At 42.8% G+C, this 21,413-nt stretch overlaps 1 protein-coding gene across 1 annotated transcript in view; it reads right to left on the bottom strand.

The window, feature by feature from the left end:
• Positions 1-696: 696 nt before the first annotated feature.
• Positions 697-21,413, bottom strand: part of cox10 (cytochrome c oxidase assembly factor heme A:farnesyltransferase COX10) — a 31,402-nt gene continuing 10,685 nt past the window's right edge. The window contains exons 5-7 of the mRNA XM_070851696.1: positions 7,514-7,584; positions 3,969-4,201; positions 697-1,803 (exon numbers count right to left, since the gene is read on the bottom strand). Coding sequence (XP_070707797.1) covers positions 1,379-1,803; positions 3,969-4,201; positions 7,514-7,584 — 729 coding nt within the window. The 3' untranslated portion in view covers positions 697-1,378. The remainder of the gene's footprint in view (positions 1,804-3,968; positions 4,202-7,513; positions 7,585-21,413) is intronic.

Genomic DNA, 21,413 nt, shown 5'->3' with positions numbered 1-21,413 from the left:
AAAAAAAAGAGAGCAGGGCGGTTTTCTCTTTGCTGACAGGACAAGACAGCACCACAGTCACCAGCCCACCTCTACAGGAGTGGATGTTGTGAGCCATGACAGGCCGCCACAATGAGCAGACATTCAATCTCTGCACAGGTTGGGTGCGTCCCCCCCCCTCCACTCCCCCAACTTTTCTCCCGACTGTAACAGCTGGCCCCATCACTCCACTTTCAGCCTCTGATATGAAACTCTGTATCCGGTCAGACACTTTACGAGGATGTCGAGCCGTTTCAGGTCTCCCGGCCTTGGCTAAATCCCACAGTCCCCATTTTATGGAGGGAGGATGGCAGCGAGGGGACGGGGGCGCTTGTTTCTCCGAGTGCGGTGATGGAAATGTAACCAAATACCAAAACTAGGGGTAGAGGGCGGAAGGGGAGCACATGTTGACTGACAGGTGCGGAGGTGGCCTGCTAAATAGAGGAGAGATGGCAATTTGTGCTTAAAGCGAGCATATCCACTAAGGCCATAATTGAAACCTAAATCCATATATTATGTGAAGTCAGCAGCACCACCTAACGAGGTGTGGTGCTGGTTTGTGTGCGAGGTTGACAAGTGAGGCCTCTCCTTCAGGTACACAGCCATCCATGCAGTTCAAAGTGGGAACAGCGAATGAGTCAATGATGACACGAAAGACAGAGTTACAATCATGACATGTTTATTGTTAGAGAACATTTGCCCTTGTGTTTCTTACAGGGGTTAACTACGCTCTTTGTTTTGGTGCAGGTGAACCGTGTTGAATTAAAGCATTATGTAAATGAGTGAAGACCAATCAGTGCATTTGCCGAGTGGCAAAATACAATGAGGCGTACAGTCAAGTAAAAGAGCTCAGGTGAAAGTCAAACATCAAGTGCAGCGTCTTCGCTGCGTCAGTATAAGTTTATATTTGCCTATTTTCATACACTGAGAGAAAAAGTCAACCAGAAATCTTTTGATTACATGATGTCTTCATGTCTGCTACGTATCCGATTCTTCAGTTTTGCATTTGCACAATGCAATCAGTAATCTGCAGACTGTGATCTGTGTGTGGATCCATAGGAACAATTTACACTGTACAAGATCATTTAACATCAGTCATGTACAACATGGAGAGGAACTGGAAGGCTCCTGTAGCAATAAATACAGAATATATACATGTGGTTTTACAGTGTGTTATCTGTAAGTCAGCTCGAACCTTTTCCAGCTCACTGCCTTAAATACACACAGTTGTAATAATGTGTCCGTATTCCAGCCCTCTCAGAGCACAAGTGGTTAAAGGAGACACTGAGGGAGTGTCTCAGTTAAAGTAAAGGTTTCAGGCGTCTTAGAAGAGCGGGGGCATCTAAGGACCTGTGGACAGTCATTGTGCGAGAGCTGAAGAAGCTGGAGGTAGAGCTGGTTCCTCCTGATCGCTGTGAGGCTTCTTGCAGGAGAGCGCCAGCAGCAGCAGCATGGGCAGGTGCCAGAGGCTGCAGAGGAACAGCTTGCGGGCGCTGCTGCGGTCTCCGTTGCGGTGGAAGCGGAAGGCCAGGTAGGTGATGTACAGGTTGATGGGTAGGGAGATGATGGGGAAGGTCCAGGTGGTGACGTCCAGCACGGGCCCCAAGGTTGACAGGCCGATCAGGCCCACGCTGTGACGCAGGGCCACCCGCTTGCACATGCCGGGGTGGGTGACGGACATCATGCGGTAACCACCGCGGGAGTAGTCTTCTCTCAAGCTCCAGCTGAGGGCGTTGAAGTGGGGGAACTGCCAGCTGTACAGGAAACCACCCAGCAACAAGGCACCTGGGGGGGTGAGACAGAGGGAGAGATCATAGAATCAGGAGGGGAGGGGATTAATGTCTGAGGGGATTCAAACTAATGCGCTTGCTTGTTTAATTCACACTCAGCATGCCAAATGAGAAGTGCTGAAATATAAGTTCTATATTGTGAACTTTGGGATAAAAGCACCTACTTTTGATCTTACCATGGCAATAAAAGAGAATACTTCCACATAACACACTTACATCACAAAACAAACACTGCTTTGCAAAACCAGCTCTTAAACTTAACCTTAAATATTGAACTTTATTTATTATTCATTTGTTCTTTCCAAAAACATCTGGTCTATCTTGAAAACAAATATTGGTTCAACAAAATATGCATGACAGTAAACCCAGCGATGAGGTCTTCATGTCAAAGTCTCATACTCAGACCTCTGTGCTTCTCCTGTCACAGCTACAGTGAACGATAGAGAAGAAAAGGTGCAGACACGTTTAGAACTGGAGCTGATACTTAACAGAGTTACAACTGTGAAGGTTTTCCTCCAAGATAAACAGTTAGACCAGTTATTGTCTCACTCCTGATTTGCACAAAATGTTGCTAATTATCTTGACAAGTTCCTTTTTTGCTGAGCACAACTGTTCTCACAGGCACTGAGAACAGTTGTGCTCAGCATGAGAGCTGCACGAGAGAGAAGTGCACTGTTTGGTAATTAATTAATAATTAAATAATAAGACATTTGACAGTTTAAATGAACCCAAGCAGGAGAACAAGCATATAGACTTCCACTGTTTTCAGTGCCCTCTGTGTGAGAGGCTTTGGTTTGAAGCTGTGCCTGCAAACTGCTCTGCTTTAAGGGGACATTTAGAGAACATCTGTATTTACTGTATTGATTAAGCTTAATCATTTGATAACAGGCAGTTCATTCATAGGCTAGGGTGTTTAACAAAACAGGTTTAAGCTTTCATGAACAGAATGAGTTACCATGGTAACCGGGGCCTTCAGAATCAATGAAAATTGAATAGAACAGAGCTGCTTCCATGTTACAGATGAAAAGCAAATAAATGTATTATGCTGAAAGAGCCAGCCAGATATTTGTAGCACAAATCTAAAGTTGTGGGAGCACTTCTCTGGGACACAGCAACAACATTTCATGCAGTTGCCATAACAGAACAATTAATGTGTCCACCAAACAGGCTGAATAAGCCCCTCAGTCTCCGTCTCCTCACTAACTTCACACTACATTCATTTGGCGGACGCTTTTGTCCAAAGCGACTTACAATAAGTGCATTCAAACTCCACAGGAACAAGAGCACCAACAGCACTACAGGGATTCTGGGCCGTGTGTAAATAAAGCTTGAAAAGCCAAATATATTCAATTTGCCATCACAGAAAATAATAAGCAAACATTCACATTTGGCTTTTCTGGTTATCAATGGTTATGTTATGGTAAAAGACCCCAAATTACAGCTAGAAAACTCATCTATATCATACTGGATTGTGAAGGGGATTTAGTTCAAGGATTCAGGGAACTTTATTAGTCACACCAACACGTTTACACATGGGGAGGTACGATCTTGATAGTGGCTTAATTATTACGTAATACCTTTGATCAGTAATCTTTTTACTTGTTTGTCATACCAAATTCGATTAGCTTCTGAAATTGAATACATATGAAAAAAAAGAACAATACCTTACCCCTGGTCTGGGGAAGTTCATAATGCCATATTAGACCTGTGGTCAACTACTGCGATATGAACTTCATATGAATCTAACATACTTCAGAAGCTCTTTGTCCTACACAGTGTCTGCAGACTGAAGACAGCATGGACGTTCTGTTCAAAACATGCTGGGTTTATTTATTATTCTTAAATAATAACTGCCAGAAAATAGTGGAAAACACAGCAAACATTCACAGAGTCCAAAGTAATGTTTTTAAAATGCTTCTTTTATCCGATCAATGGGCCAAAATCCAAAGATGTATAATTAACACTGCTATAAAACAGCGAAGAGCAGCATAGGCACCCGTTTGAGGAGCTGGATGCAGTGAATATTTGGCATCTGTGCCTCATAAATTAAACAGAATAATTTTCTCTCAACAAACTCAGTGTTTTGGCGTTAGTCTCTACAAGCATGTGCATGCCGATGGGAGTCCTCTAACATCCCATCTCTCAGCTGGTGAAATGTACCTTGCTCCAGAGAACCTGTGGCGGCCGTCCAGCCCATGATAGGAGGTATAGCGCCCACCACTGCTCCCACCCAGGTGTTGGTGATGCTGAGCCTCTTGAGCGGTGTGTAGCAACAGGTGTAGAGAAAGATGTTGAGGGCACCCAGGAAGCCTGTCAAGGGGTTTACAGCCAACGTGAGCATAACGACCCCGGAAATCCCACAGGCCAGAGCAAAGGACACTGCATGGAGAGGACTGAGAGACAGAAAAGAAAGAGAAACAGAGGGAGAGAATATGAGAACCAGCTAAATCGGCAAGAAAAAGACAATAACATACATTGGCAAGTTAACAGATGAGTTTCAGATGTTTTTTTGTTTTTTTTTTTGCTGAAAGAAAAAAAAAACAACGTACAATACACAGATTCAGTCTCAGACAAAAGCCGATCACCGCCATGGGAACTATGGGATGATAAAGTTTTGTGGGCTTGTGCAGACACCAGATAAGAAAATGATAGCTCCACATGTTCCACACACACACACACACACACACGTAGACCTATGGGGGCCACACACTGACAGTCAGCAGCCGTGCACGGCTGAGTCTCAAAACAGGAGGCTTAGCGGAAGCTCATCTGATAAGAGTTTGTCAGGAATAAAAGTAGCCGTGCAAGATGAAGAGCATGTGCACAAGCCAGAGATCAAAACTTGCTGAGGAAAACCACTGCAGCTCAGCCTTTTAGCCAGATGAAGACTTCCTCCTCCTCTGCCTCCTCCCCTCATCTTTTATTGAAAGCAGTGATGGCAAGGTCTGGTTCAAATTCACCAGTAAATGCTCCATAAATTAAAGAGCGGATAGATTAAAATCTTGACCAAACGCAGGCCTTTTCTTCAAAAAGCAAACAGGGCTTTTATTTTGGTGGTGCGGCCGAGCTGGAAGATTGGTGCATTAATGTGATTAGTGGTGTTATGTCTGTTTTATGTGGGCTGAGGTGGGGCCGTGCAGGCTGGCTATGAGCTGTCGACAGTCTGGCTGTGGGCTGGCTCCGTGGGGGTCAGGGGAGGGAGTGCGTCACATCGCCTGAGGTGGGTTTACTGTCCTCTGCTTACAGTCTGACACAGTCGCGGCCCTAACGTCAGGTGGGTAATGTCAATACACAAAGCTAAATATGCAGCTGTCTGGTTAGACCACAGTCAAGGTCAGGGATCCAAATGTAAAACACAAGGGATTTTCCCATTGGGTTAAAGAAACAGGAAGATTCCTCTTAGCAACGTAGTTACTTGTTAAATGTTCAAGTGGTCAGAGAAGACAAAGGACGCAACAATTCTGAACCTTCCAAATATGTGAGCCTTGCCAAAAACATAGTGAAAAAAACACTAAGAATAGACATCAGATTATAGAAACCTACAAAGACTGGGCATCGCAAACATAGAGATTCTTTTGATGAACAGATTCTTTTGTTATGACAGCCAGAAAGGAGCTCATATTAAAAGTCATAACTGAGAACACCCTGAATTGACTAAACCTGCTGAGAGTTATCATCAATTCCTGTGCTGAAACAGACACCCGTCAACAGCAGTTTGCCTTTCTAATTTATGCTGCAATTTGTGTGGAGAAAGCAAAGAAACTAAGGAAAATGCTATATTTAGATAAGCTGGTAAACCATGCAGAGAGAGCAGGAGGTAAGCGAAACTCACAAGCATGAAGTGAACTTTAGCTGAGCTCTGCACTGAGAGCTAGATTAAATACATTTAAAATAATTCAGGGAAAACTGCACTGTTTCAGTTTGCTATCATTTTTCAGCCATTAAAAAAATGACAAACCTAGTAAGCGGTCCTGGATAATCTTAGTTAGAACAACTGGCAGTGTCTTGATCAGAAGGCTAACTGTCCTCAGACAGAAAACCTACAATGCGTATCCCCCACCTTGATGAGACTAGAACAAATCTGCCTTGTTCTTTCTCTTAGGAAGCTGAAAGCTGTTTAGCATCGTCATATGAGGAAGCCTCAAACTCAGCAAAACCACTACAAAGGAGGGGGGACTGTCATCCACATGTCACAGAGGAACAATAAAAGGTGGAAAAGACAATACATTATTATAATCTCGACAAAAGATGACAAACTATTTCCGATGGTGACATCATATTGTCAGACAGGCTCCCGCAGTAGGACAGATGCAGTGGAGGAGCGTCATTTGGACTAGACAACAGGAAGAATGCGGAAAATGTGGCCTTCTGATGGCTTGTTTGACAGGACAGGACAGTACAGCCTCACATCGCTCTCGCTGTCTCTACACAAGATTGTATGTGCGAGGGAGAAGAGGGGAGACAAGGTTTCTAGGTGTCTCAGAGACAGAGGCCTCCTCTTGTCAGGGACAGACTAAAAGCCAGAGAGAAGAGGTTTTGTTTAGACAGAGAGAGAACATCTTCAATCACAAGCACGAGCGCCCACTTTTAAACAGCGTGTCAATGGAGAGTTCCTCAAACCGGGATGAGATAGCTGTGGGTCAAGGTTCAGTTATGGCACGAACGGGCTGTTGAGTCATAAAGAGTTTATGTCGCTGGTATATATTAGTAGGCAACAGAGGCATTTAGCTTCCACTTGTTAGCTGCATGCGGTTTGGACTGTTGTGGAAGGCGTTTAATCCTCTTATGTCAACAGGTTGGTTGCTTTTGTTCTTGCTGAAAAAAGCGAAAGGAGAGATAGGGAGCTTTTCCTGTAAGAGTGAAGTGCAAAGGAGGAGTTTCCTGGAAAGGACAAAGGATGAAGAGGACATATGGTTTGTTTCTGTGTTGTTGTTGTTTTTTTTTTGGTTCATGCATCAAATATATGTGTGTCTGCCTGCTGCTTAAGGGTGCTAGTCTCCCTAAGGTGCAAGAGGCAAGCATATGAAGTCACCGAGTCAGATTTGTAGAACTCGGTGGTGCACGCAGTTCACTGAGCACCAATGCTGAGGTTATCTGACATCTAAACAGTGGAGGCAGCAGTGTAAGGGTGGTCAGGTAAACTACACCCTAACCTCGACCTTGTCCCTCCGCCTTGCTAACCTGGTAACAAGCTCGCATTACACCTGACGGGTGTAAAGCAGAGGATTTTTATTGCTGGTATGCGTTTCTGTTATCTGCACCTATGGTCTCTGGCTGCTGCTGCTACTCTGCATGCACAGCTAATGATCTGCTTCAAAGTCACAATAACACGTGTTAGCAGTGCTACTGTTTTATTTAGGTTGTCATCTTCAATGTAATATTTCCTGCAAATATACACATGCTTTGACATCACAAGCTGTTAGGTCATGTTTGCCCCCCTGGAAAAATTTCCCTCAGCAAGACTAGCTAAAGATAAGGTCAGTGAGCAAGAGAACAGTGGCAGGCTTTGTCATTCATCCAGGATGAATTGTACAAAAGGCAGCCTGGGATGCTTAGTAGCCGTCATGTAGTGTTGCTGGGCTGCTTCCATAATGAACTGAACTCCAACTCTGTTGCTGAGCTGTTGTCTCTCTCCTCTCATGTACACTCCAGTTGCTCTGATGCATCTTTGACAGAATAAAAAGGGGGAATTGGGATTACTGTACCTGATTTGTCCTCTGACAAGTGGACGGTTCTTTGTGCGGTTCATGTTGGAGTCAAAGGGCACCTCAAAGTACTGTGGAGACAGAATAACAAGTGGATTAATGTATGGGAAACACATCCACCTTTTTCTATGCACACACTGTATCATGAACCACTGCAGGTAGCAGTGGAAAATTCATCACAATGGGTGTCAAAGCACAATTCCGGCACACCTCCTACACCACGGTCCAAAACATGCAGATGTGGTTTAGAGGATTCAAATTCTCAGTTAAGTTGAGGTGTAAAGATTGGGCTGGGATACAGTACAGCAGACAAACTAAAGGTTTATAGTGCAATTATTCTGGAGATACAAACAAAGGTGTGAATACATTCTGTATTTCTGTCTGTCTGCACACTCTCCCCTCGTTGATCGTATTAATGTTCACAGAAATGTAAATCAATTTGATAAAAGTACAATGATCACAGGACTTCCATCATGGCCGCCTCTGAGTCTTTCTATGAGACATCTGGAGAGAAACAATGCCAGGAGAGCCGCTTAAGGCATGGTCCTAGCAAGTCTGTCAATCAAATGCTCACCCTGCACTTCCAGAGTAAATGGACTGGAGGTGGAAGGTGGAGGCGGTGAGCTGTTGGGTGGGTGGTGGTGTTGGTGGTAGGGGGGTGTTCTGGGATACAACTATGTGAAAAACTACTTATACTCCCGTTTTATGATCTGCTCTGGAGGAGTATGCTTCAAAGTGCTCCCATGAGATTGGCAATGTGTGACTAAAATGCAAACACATGGGGTGCTTAAATGCAGGAACTGGCTAATCTGTGTGTGTGTGCGCGTGTGTGTGCGTTAGCAAACGCACATTAATGTGTGTATTTGCTTGCCTGCATAGGACCCTTTGACTAATGAAGAAAACAGATAAAGCACTTAGACTACAGAATATCAACATCCATCTCCTCTGATATATGGTTCACATAAAATATCTAATAAACAGATAATCCACTTTTCTCTTCTTAAACCCCAGTTCCCAGATTTACAGCGCTCGATGACATCGGAAAGCCACCATATTATTAAAAAACTCCTGGTGGAAGGCATTGCATTTCATCATGTATGGATTTTTATTCTGAAGAACATTAGGGAGTAGGCTGCACCATTAAGGACAGACGCAGAAGATATCTCACAATATCCAGCTAGGATTTGGAGGCAGGATCCAAATACAAAGCACCAACAAAAGGACAAACGTGTTTTATAACAATTTGGCCTTCTCAGATGAGCGAGTTGGAGTTCGGGAGGAACACTGAATCTCTCAGAGCAGGGCGTCAACAATACTGTAAATTATTCTGAAATGGCAAAATACCAAAATAGCAATCCTTAATCTCCATTTCAACTGGTAGTTTGTCAGTCTTTGCATTATTTGTTTGTTTTGATTTGTGTTGTAGGTAGAATGGCATCATAGCGATGCACTACTGCTGCCCTTCAGTCAAAGTGCAGTTATGCTAGTATGTTGTACCATTTTGAAGACAAAATTAGCTGCACTAATTAGAGAAAACGATCCTTGGTGGCCATGTCTACAACAGAACAGTAGTTCCACTAGGGAAGTGGGTAAATATATCTCTTATGGCTCATATGGCTCCAGTTACTGCTGAAATTCTAGTGGCACTAAAATCCCTCCACATACCCAAACACATTAAAATTAGCAGCAGAAGAAGCTCCCTCCATATGCTTAAAAAAAAAATTGGTTCAGTTGTAGTAGAGCACTAGCTAGCTGGGTCTGCCTGAACTGCGCTAGGCTAATGGACAGCTGTGTATGTGGCTGTGGGACCTCAAGGCCCAGGCTGAGGTGTTAATTCTATTTCCTGGGTCAGGAAATGCGTCAGGAGGTCAGGGGCCGCATGAGAAAGAAATGCAGCTTGTGGCCAGGCCAGAGCGGAGCGGTGCTGAACCAGGCCTCAGGCAGGCCCAGGGCCAAGCTCACTGCAACACTGCTCACATAAAAAGGATCCACTTAGTTTCCAATAACATCATCCCACATGTTTAAAAAAATACCCAGATATTGTGCTTGACAGTGCTCACAGAACACTGTGCCCACATGTGCATGGAAAGCACCTGTACAGTAAGTAAGCCAAGAAACAAAAAGATTTTTTTCCGCAAGAGAAAAGTATTTCAAAACACGAGATCTACCTGAAGCTGTTGCTTGGATGAACCTGTGTGTGTGTATACGGATGATTTGATGTGAATGTCAAAGTCACTCAGTCCACTCCACTGCGTGTGCCGTGTTGTCATTTCACAGTTTGTCCAGTTCGGCTCTTGTTCCTTTCTTTCTGCCTTTTAAGTCAGAGTCCCTCATCTGGTTCGCATCAGTGGCCCTTCTCAGCCCCTGTCATTATTTCCGCCCAACACTACCATGTGTTACAGTAATGGTATTAAAATCATTCGGCCGTTTGTGTTTTGTGTGCAAGCATGTGTGCTACCACAGGTAGGTCTATACGTTTGGTTCAGAGTGCATCAGTTTAAAATTGACAGGTCTTTACCTGCTCTAAGTGGTAACATGAATGTGTATTTAACCGGAAGAACATTCTGAGTTTATAGCTTTTAGCAACAACATCAATCTCCAATACGGCACCTCTGACAAGTGTACACCAGTGTATATTTAGGGCCATTAATAAATGCCAAAAGGCCTTTTATTAATCACATTGTGATAGTAAACTGAAGTGAAGTAAGCTTACCCTCCAAAATACTCTGAATGTATCACATGAATATGAATATTGATTAAAGTGAATACAATATTGTTAATAATGTGAAGTGTTTAATTATTCTAGGCAAATAAAAATGTTTAACAAAATGAAATAAAAAAAGCAACAACTTTTCTTAGTTGTAGAGTGATCACAGTGCTATCATTAATTATCCTTATGAAATGTAATAATCAACGGTCTTAATAAAAATTATATATTTGAATGGTATGTGCTTATACAGAGATTCATCATATTTTAATGGTTTTTTCTTTATAATAGATGCCCTGTGCTCATTTATTATAGATTACTAATGCATTATCAGCATGTTTGACAGCTGAACAGCTCTGCATTGGGAAAATATAGCATTGTACAATATTTTGAATGACGTCTGTAAAGAGAGGAGCGTCCGTGGGGTCGTTTAGGCAGGAAGGTTTGGAGATCATTTTTCAGCCTCTCTGCATCTCCAGCACGAACAGTATAACAATCTTCAAATTCAGCTATTGTGATGTTTGCACAAAATGCCAATGAAATGGGGGCAAACTGACCTTCATGTCTATTTGTTCGATTTTAACCTGATGTAGCGCTGCTCGCCTCACTCACTGACACACCATATCTCATTGAAATGGCCGGCTTCTGTTTCTAATGTGAGGTCTGCAGTTCACTCATGATTCACTCACGAATAAAGCCGAGCAGTGGAGCATCATGGGACATTTTTGATAACTGACGTGCCTACAGCAAAAAAACAAAAGTTCAGAAAGGGATAAATGAATGGAATGGGCTTCAGAGAACAATATAGTTCCAGCAAAAACTACCTGAGTCAATATCAAGCCCAACCCTATGGATCAGCTCAGGGTATAAACAGAGAGGTGGCTGGGGGACTGAACCGGAAGTTATGGAGAGTCGGCTGCTGCTTTCAATTATGAACACAAACACACACACACACACACACACAAAACCCATAACTGTAGGGACAATTATCTGCCAGATGATGAGGACGGGAAAACAGGCGAGACCAAAGTGAGAAGCAAAGGAGAGGGGGCGTTCAGCTGCCAGATCCTCCCGGCTATCAAAGACAGAACGTGATCCACCGCCAACCACCAGGGCTCAATTGATAACAGGCTGCAGGCAGGCATTTCCTATTCTTGTGTAGAAGCCATGGAAGATAACTTGGCTTTGTATCATGATGTAAATTATGGTGATACTGAAGCAGCAGGAATTTCACTTAGTGGACATCATGAAGTCGGCCTGTATAACCATTTTATTAAAGAGCAATACTGAACAAGTGATGACCTTATAGTTTGATGCACCAGCCACTCCTTGTGCTCCCAACGGGAGAAGGGTTGCCTTACCAACCCCACATCGCCTATCTGCCTGTAAAAACAACAATGGGAAGTGCAGTGAAGGTCGGAAAGGAGAGATACAGTAACTACACACTGTGCATTTACTGTGTTTACTCTAGAGGGAAGAGTGTACCTAAACACTGGCACAAGAATACACACAGCTGAGCAGCTGTATGGCTTTGGCTCACAGAAACATCAGCTGGCCTAAACAGCGCGTCTCTCTCGCTCTGCTGAGGGAAACGCAGGTGCACGGCTAAACCCAACAAAAAGACCAAGTCATCACTTGTCAGAATGTCACCTGTTTGAACACTGGAGTTGAATGGCAGACTCAAACATCTACAGGGCCGGGAGGTGCTCCGTCGCATGCGAGCCAAGTCTACTTAAAAACATGAGTGCTCTCAAAAGGCCCCTTCAACACCAACTGTGAACTGTCTCTGATCAACCACTTGACAAACAAGCAGCCAAAGATTTACATAGATTAAGCTTTCCTCAGAAGTCAATTCAATGGTTCCGGCAGACAATCACAATGTTTTGAAGTCAAATAAAAGAAAAGAAATGGAACAAAACAGACAAGGTTTGCAACCTAACTAGTCAAAACACAAATTTGCTGGTATGGCAGATTGAGGTTATTTCAAGGTGTTTCTGCAGTGCAACTGGGACTGCTATTTTGTCACAAAAATGCGATTGATGTCAAATGAATAGTCTTGGAGCTATGTGAGCAATGCTGTGATTTTACACTGTCACCCCGACGAACCTGTTTAACACTTTCAAAGCACTTATTAAATTGCTAGCAAGAACCCGTTTGCATGTCTGTGTGGAAAAGCGGCATATTATAGGGAAAAAAGTGAAAATACAGAAGCGCTGGAAGCAGGAATGTGAACTTCAAAAGCAGGAAATATAAGATAACTTAAAGCACAGACTGAAGAGGCAAAGTGTGCATTAGGGATGGGTGGGTGGTGGTTCATAAGTGGTATAAATGATAGACCATTACCATTAGAGATGCAGCAGTACTATTAGAGATGTGTCTCATGATATAGTTTCAGCTATGTGCGTACAATGGATTTAAATCCTCACAATACATAAAATTCTTCAGCAGCACAACTCATTGCATGTAAACCTGCCACAAATAGTCATCTAAAAGCATAAGACTAGGCTTCCGCTTTATGCTAAAAGATAAAAATGAAATGCAGGCGGGACCAAATGATGATAAAAAAATAGTTGTCATCCGTTGGCTGCACATGGTTTAGTTGTAAAAGGCTGAAATACAAAATACCTTTAGGGTGTCATACAGAAACACAACTAGAAACTGGATTTTGGCCGTGTTAAAAACAGTACTGAGAACATCTCCATCACTTCATTTCTGTCACTGAGAAATTATCAATATTTAGTTCACACTGTCTGCAGTGGAGGTGAAAGATAAAAACAGGAGACATGTGTGTCTGGAATGCTGCATATGGACAGCTGGCAGATGTTTGTGGGGTTCCTTGCCCTCTGAGATCCTTTGATGTCATGAAATGATGGGGGATCAGCTGGTGTGATGAGACATGAAAAGCTGAAATAGTTTGCACTGTTTAATTCATGAGTGGAAATCAAGAAAAAAAAAAGGGGGTGGTCATATAATGTAAGATGCAGACATCTTTTCACAAGTGAACAGCACACGTGTTCATGTCTGCACAGTGACTCATTCGTGTGTAGAGAATAATTGGACATTTTGCATCAAACCTTCAAAAGCATAACTTGCCAAGTTGAAACTACCTAACTGCACAATCCTGCTGCTTTCCACTAAAGACTCCCTTCGTTCTCCCGAGGCACAACTGTAGAGACTGCTGTGCTCTGTCTGACCAAATGGTGGATCACGTCTCCCTTTCAGCACTGTGCTGAACCCACACCTCTTGTCCCTCTCTCTCTCTTTTTAGTGGTCTGTGTAGAGCTGTTGGCAGCAATTCAGCTGGCACAGCCTCCATTGTGATTAATGGCCCGAGTGTGGGACAGTGAAGTGCTAAACTGTCCTTATGTTAATCAGCCAATTAATGCTGAGCAGAGCCACATTACCTCTGCCCTAATCAGTCCCTTTGCCTGTGAAGATATGGGCAGGATCTGGGAAAGCTTACAGCAGGGCATAGGCATGCTATCCTCACACTGCCTGAGCCATGAAGACAAGGAAGGAGTGGTGGAACAAAAAGAGGACCAAGCTTGAGACAGGGAAAAACAAAATGGTAGAGGATTACTCTTAAATGCTGCTTTTCTTCTAACTCATCTGATCAAAGGAGGCACTGACAGCTGCTGCTTTGCCTCCAAAAACAACATAAAGAAAAGTTTTGGTTCGTAGCTAAAGATAAATGAGTGTTGTCAATTTGTGTGCTGCGCAGAAGACTGTCTTAAGCTGCTATGGCAGCGGACCTGGGGGAATATGTGCCTTGTGTTTAGAAGTGATGCCATACTTCATCGTGGATGCCCTGTGTGTCACATCATATCATTACTTTCATCATTAATGCTGCATTGTGGCCTCGCCACAGTGCCTCCTAGTGTGAGGGAGGACTCAGATTACAAGCCAAAGTCTTTCTGGATGGCAACGGGGATGACAGCAAGTCTTCAGGATCAAAAGACTCTCTCTCACAAAGAGATTTTTCATTACAGGGTATATTTATTTTAAGTCACAGAAAGAGCACCTACCACTTCTGACCCCTGACCTTGATTCATAAAGTTGCCACTTCAGACAAAAAATGTGTCACTACATTAGACTGTTACATAATCTTGTTGGATTTGTGGCCAAATCTTTAGTGAAATTGAAAATTACTCTTCATTTGCAGAAAATAGGTTTGTATAATTTTCCACTGAACTAGACATTGGGCCACATTCATTTTCACTCCACTGTAAACATATCAACTATGCAAACAAGACAAATTCCTTTGTTGGAGTGCTGACCGCCATATCTCTAGTCTGAGCCTGATAAGTCAATGTTCTTACTAATGAGGGCATTTCACTCCAGTTCCTGATTATCATGAACTGTGTATACACACACGAGTGCTTTCTATTCAGTCTCACAAACTGTGGGAAAACATATCAGTGAAAGCTGAATGTACATACAACTGGGCTGTGTGTGTGTGTGTGTGTGTGTGTGTGGTCACTTGTTTAAAGGGAAATAAACAGTCCTTTCCGCCATTAGTGGGCATTTGCAAATAACTGAGGGTGCGACTGACATGACATGCAGGCTCTCAAAAGTTTGGGTGCAGTAGAAAAAGAAGCTTGTGCATGACTATGTGTATGTTTGAGAGAATGTGAGTGTTTAGATTTTTGGTCTGCAGCTGTGTATGACCACAAACGGACTGGAATGGGTGCGAATGTGTGTTTGTCAGCCTCAATACTGCTCTGATACGGCTAGTCCTGAAGATCTTGAAGAAAAGCGCCCTGTGGAAATTAGAAGTGATAAGGTGTGGACACATATGAAGGCCCTCACTGTTCTCTCAAACATGACAGCAGCCATCAGCACCTCCGGCAGATTTGTATTTGCGGCAGTGACCCGTAGCAAAATCCATCCCTTCATCTAGACGGGCTCATTCAACAAGCCTTTCAAATGAAAATGACGACGACCTCAGAAGAAGACAACAGCGCATAGTGAGGTCTAGTTCTGTGTGCAGCCACTTTTTCCCCCCACATAGCATTACCTTATATGGATATTACATTTAAATTCTGGATGAAGGTCAACTACATCTAAATGAAGCAAGTTAACTTTGCAAAAAAATCTTTCAACAAGCTACATTGTTAGGAATACCACAACATGCCCCTCATGATATCATGACACACACTCTAAAGAGTAGATCAGCTCTCAGGTATGATTATCAATGTTTGCATTAACAATCGCTGGATTTAACAGGAAAATCATGTATTTTGTTACAGTTACTCACAACTTCAGACAGAACAACAAGTCTTGTGTTATAAGATACCAAACATCTTTTGTGATACTGTGAGTAAACTAAACAAAACTGATTATTCACTTTCTATCTTTTAATTCTTTGCATGCTGGGACACGGGTCACAGGTCTCGTATTGCCTGCTTTTCCTCAACAGTAAGGTGGTTTCTGAAAATAATCTACAGATTCAACAAACTGAACACCAAGTGCCACAGGCTTTGCATTGTTCAATCAGCATCTTTGTTCTCCCTCCCTTTCACCTCACCAGCATGTTCTGTAAACCAGACTTCTGATAACACACATGCAGCTCAGGTTGGTGCAGGGCAACACAGTTAGGTTCAGGGACAAGGTGAGGGGACAAGTATTCTCCCTATAGTGTACTGTGTGCACAGACTTTATTTCGTCGTTTTTAACAATAGATAACACTCATACAACCCCTCTTAAAAAAAATCAGAACTATCCCTTTAGCTATGTTTATATGGAGGTTGCTGATACTGGATGATACACCCAACACAGGGGAACACACAGCAAACAGTGGCAAAAAGCAGCAGGAGTAAATAATTTATCCTTGAGTTTCACTCTTGTTTGCTGGAGCAAATGGGATGAGACTGTGTGAACACGGTAACAGAGTTCCTGTCAGAGTCTGTCCTTGTTCACTGCCAGAGCCCAAGAGACCCATCCTTCTTTCTGCAACGCTCTCCATACACCCTCGCCTCTCTCACAATCCCCTCAAGTGGAAAGAGAACCAGTTAGCCTCTCGACAGGTTCTAGAAGTGAACTGTCAACCATCTGTCCTGTAAATGTAACAGAAATTCTTCCTGTCAGGATGTGGCGTGACACAGCTTCCAGTGTGTCTGAATGGGGAGGAGCAAGTGCTGGCACAGTTCCTGGGACAGAGACGCAATGATGGTCACGACCCCCAGAATAACACTATTTCATGATAGATTATTGACAGATCACTGGAGCACAACTGTAACATCTTCCAAATAAATATCTGAAAAGGGATTTTTGCAGGTTTATTTAGTTAATAAAAAGTATTTCCAAGGCTAATGTCTGAAAGTTAAAGAAAGTGCAACTTCTCCATATCATATCATTTCCATCTAGAGAGGAACATTTTGTCTGCCTCCTTAAAGCTGAAGTTAAAAAATGCACTTCCTTGTCTACTTTACAGGACACTGTATAAAAGGATGTTAACAAAGTCTTGAACAAAGGCAGCAATTTCAAAGAGGTACAGTGCCATTAAAAAGTGTGGGCTGGTGAAATCGGAGCCACTCTTCCCCTGCCCACCCTGTCTCTTCACAAGTAATTACTAAGAGAGAGGCTCACAGATAAAAAGGTCTGCAGGCTGGAAGAAGAGCAAAAGCACAGGACACCCCCCCCCACAGGACCTCTACCAGTGCACAGACAGCGGAAATGTTTAATCCCCAGGATCTTCTAACTAAGATAAAGGCATTAAGAGTAATACACACGTATGGGTGTAACCACTCATGGGCAAGCACCCCGTCCATCATTCCCCATCTGATTACAGTTGTGTGGGAGTGAATGAATGGGAGCACAGCAGTGGTTACTTCCTTCTACTTCAATAAGTGACTATATGATGACATTTACAGCGTTCAGAGTAAAACACACATGTTGTGCTTCAGGGACGGTTTTGTGTGTTCATGGCTGTTGTGTTGGACGTATGTGGGCAGTTAGATAATGCCACAGAGGATAAGTGGAGCATGAGCATTTGCTGAATTGGACCTGAATGATTATGCAAGGTCTTCTTTGTCACATGGCAAAAATGTTCATTGGGAGGAAAAACAATATGCAGTTTACCTTCAGACACAGATTTGGGCTTGTATAAAACACCAAAGCCTCAGTGACAGAGGCCCCTTCAAAGCAGAGTTATACAGCCACACTTACAGTAGATACGTCACTTTAGTTTGTGGGCTGACAGTGCAGCTATGTTCTGAAAAGCTAATTACAGCTGAATCTTGTCAAAGGGAGAAAACAGTTATTAGGAAGTACAGCACAGAGAGGTAAAGTAATGTTATGCTGTAGACATAGACAAAGAAAGAAAAAAAGTGTGGTTTTACAATCCCCAGGTGGGGTTGGCTACAAATCAAACAGCATTGTCTCATATAAAGAGTAGAAGGGGACAGGCAGAGCAAGGCATTAGGACCACAGTTAGTACGTACGCGCAAGGTGCCCACACCCAGACTCACACACTTTGGTCCGTCTCGTGGATGGTAATCAACGGTTACTACATGACAGAGTCTGACAGACTGCCATGACATCACATTGCTGAAGAGCCTTTTAACTATCTGTAGTGTTTCCTGTACAGACAGACAGGGGTCCACACCCAACCCAGCAGGATGACTTCCTCAGGTGAGAGAGGAACGGCTGGAAGAGGCGAACTGGTGGACCAACATGCTCACAGAACACAAGTAACGCTATACAGGGGCAGATACACAAATGCTCCTCATACGAAGGGCAGTAGATGTTGTAAGGCACAGGAAAGCTTTAAAGGCGGTGCTTAAGCAGACTGGCAGGAGTCTCCTCACTAGCCTTTCACCCTTCTAAGCCTCACCTAACTGGAACCTATGATCTGTTCGGGTTACCTCAGGGTGAGACAGGTGGATACACAGAATAACAAATGAACAGTAATGGAAGATTATTTGGTTACAGCTGACAATCACAATTTGTCTGTGAGATCACACAAAGCCATAACTGCACCAAGTTTAACAGTTTTACACGCCCTTCCTCAACTTGACAGAGCTTAGTCACACATTTCCTATTCTGAGCACAGTTATTTGTGTAACCTGACTGACAAATTGACAGATTAACCAAAACAACGGACTGAGATTTATCACACAGAAAACGATTCATGTTGGGAAACTAAGTCCAGTGAAAAGGGGGGAAGCAGCCTTTTCTCAGTCTCTTTTCGGATACATTCAATGCTCAGATAAATTAGGGCATGTTGTAATAAAACAGTGAAACCAGCCAGTGCAGTTTGTGTTATCTAATCACCTAAGGTGCACCCGTAATGTACACAGTGAAACACACCTCTGTCCGCTATGCATATGCATTTATCGGGAAGATAGCACGACTAACAGAAGATACAGAGTGGCTGAGTGTGCATTCCAGTGGATTTACTGAGGTTCACCTCTAACAAGCATCAGCAGATTTGTGCATATATATTAGGAGAAAATTCTGATACTTTAAAAAAAAAAAAAAAAAACTGTATTGATTGACATCTCAGAGGCATGAAAAGTATAGTGCAGAGTGTTGCCTGCACCTGACACTGAGCAGTCTTAACATGGTTAAAACAGTCATAACAATACAGCCCTTAGGAATATCTGCATTTAAATGGGACTATTATGAGCAAAACCAAAAAAACTGTGGTCGTTCAAAGCTCAGCCTTCTTTGTATGCTAAATATCACCTGGGACTTTTTCAACTGTTCAGAGTATGCTTTGTGATTACATAATGTAGGACTGAAGATTTGGGTGGCAGTTAAGATTCAAGAAATTCAGTCTGAATAATAGTCACTGGGGACCAAGCAGAAGTCCTTTTTGAATTTCAAATATTAAAAGCAGGAGCTGAAAGCACAGAAACAATTACTCAAACTGCAGAGTAGTGAGAAATGACAGCAAGTCTAAACCTGGGGAACTATAATAATGTGATGTCTTGATAATGCTCAGCCAAGAGAGACAGAGCACTTTACAACAGTGTAGCAAGAGGATCTCTCTTCAATAGATGGGGCACTGCTCCAGACCAACTTTCTCAGCTGGTCGCACCAGCACATGATTTGGTCGCATTCTTTTTTTGTTACAGCAAGGTATTAATCAATTATCTTGCATCCTGATAAATAACGGTCTTGATTTGCAATGATGCAAAACTCTTTTTAACTGGCTCAGTCGGCCTCTCCCCGTCTGGACTTTCATCAGCTATAGACGACGTCAGTTTTGGAACATGGTAACACCTGAATGACTTATTTCGTAAAGTTCTACACCACTACATACACACGCTGTGCATGATCATCATGCACTCGCATGAATGCAGCCATGGGACAGTTTAACTCTGGAGCCCTGTGAGGTGCAATGTAATGCATAGAGAACAACCCTTTATCTAAAAGGCTAAATGGGCCTTATGAGCCCATTGTGACAGGTTGCTGCAACTCAGCAACAATACTGTGGCATTCCCTTTATGTGTCAATTTTCAAACACGACCACATAAATGCTGATTAGGGTTTAATCAATCCTGCCACTAGCAAGCTTTAAGATAATACATGCCGCTTTCAGCAAGAGGTAGGCCGGGAAGCCTAATGAATTTAACCTTTGATGTGCCATTCAAAGACCTCATGCACTAATTAGTTTTGTTTAGAAGACAAAAAAATATGTTGTACAGACCGTGAAGCCCAATGAGGGGAAACCTTATGATTTTGGATAAAATAAATAAAATTGACAATTAAACCAAGATGTTGAGAGCGTGAGACACACCCAAAGCTTAGGGAAAACCCTGATGCATGTCCGTAATCGTTTTGTTTTCCAGCAACGATGCCCTTGCCCCAAAAGCTTTTCGGGTTGAGTCAAATTAGCATTCAGTGTTGGCTCACAGGCACGCCATAAACAGGGCTGCTTTTGTTAATTATCCACGGATCTCAGCATTACAAAGAGTGTTCCTACTTGCCTTTGGCTAAGTTACCTTCAGATAGAGAGGGCAAACTTGAGTTTCATGGAAAAAAACAGCAAAGTGTACACAAATACATAAGCGTGATGTCTTTAGAGAGTAGATACTCCTAAATACTGGTCTCTTCCTGAATCGATACTCTCATCTGCCTTGCAAGAAAACATTGTTTTCTACTTGTTCATTGTTTAACTACAGTGAAGCAGCAATGTCTATATAGAACCTCATGGGTTTTTTTTTAATTCTCAAGCAAAGTGTTTTTTTCAATTCATCTCCCCTTTGTGTCTGAAAGGTCTAAGACCAATAGCTTGAGCTGTATCAAAATTACGTGAAAGATATCGTTACCTTATGAATTGTCTTTGTGCCAGATGTACAATTATGTCTCCAGCTACTAAAAAGAAGGCACAGACCAAAACAAACTTAACTAACTAACTTCCAGCTCAACAGAAAACAGCAGGTCATTTCATGAAATTTGTTATTCACCTCTCATTGATTTTTAATGCAATACAGTACCCCATATGAAAACAAAGTATGTATTCATCTGACTAACATTAGTATCACAAAAGACATTCTGCATCATTGCAGTCATTGCTTTTATGGTTATAAAACCTTCACTTTTTTAATGTTATAATGAGGAATTCTGAGCTGCTCAAATAAACAAAAACATTTGGGCAAAGGCTTGGCAATATTCCGTGATATTACATCCACTGAATAGGCATGCAACCTCTGTCCCCAATCTGCTGATGTTCAGCGGAGCAAAGACTTGATGACAAGCAGAGAGGGCCACTTCTGAAATGAGTGCATCTTCAGCAACCCATTATCACGGTCCCCAATCTGCTTCAGCATGACACTAGCGCCAGAGAAACAGTTTGTCCTCTAGACATACAGGGGCCTTTAAACTGACTTCTATTCACGGATACCTCCGCAATGCATGCTGGAGATGCTGACGTGCCACAATGTATTTCAGTGAGAAAGCAGGTCCTGAATGCTCCAGTGAAACTGAAATTGAGACACTGGCAGCACCAATACTGTTCCATAGAGCCCAAGAAGCTGCTTTCAGTGCCAACATGTGGACCACAAATACTCAGACAAGACTTTCAACTTACAGAAAACACTGCCACAGTAAAAGTAACGAATAAGACAGAAAACAAACATCAGTTGCGTGTCCTGGTTGATGTAACATTTACTCAGCTCACATGAGGTCAGCCACCCAAATGCCACGTGAGGTGTAGAAAGGTTTATTGGTGCCAGACAGTGCTGA

Source organism: Pempheris klunzingeri, chromosome 20 (genome assembly GCF_042242105.1).
Source record: "Pempheris klunzingeri isolate RE-2024b chromosome 20, fPemKlu1.hap1, whole genome shotgun sequence".
Taxonomy (NCBI): Eukaryota; Metazoa; Chordata; class Actinopteri; order Acropomatiformes; family Pempheridae; genus Pempheris; species Pempheris klunzingeri.
The sequence above is the reverse complement of the archived record's forward strand: the minus strand, read 5'-3'. Positions and strand labels throughout refer to the sequence as shown.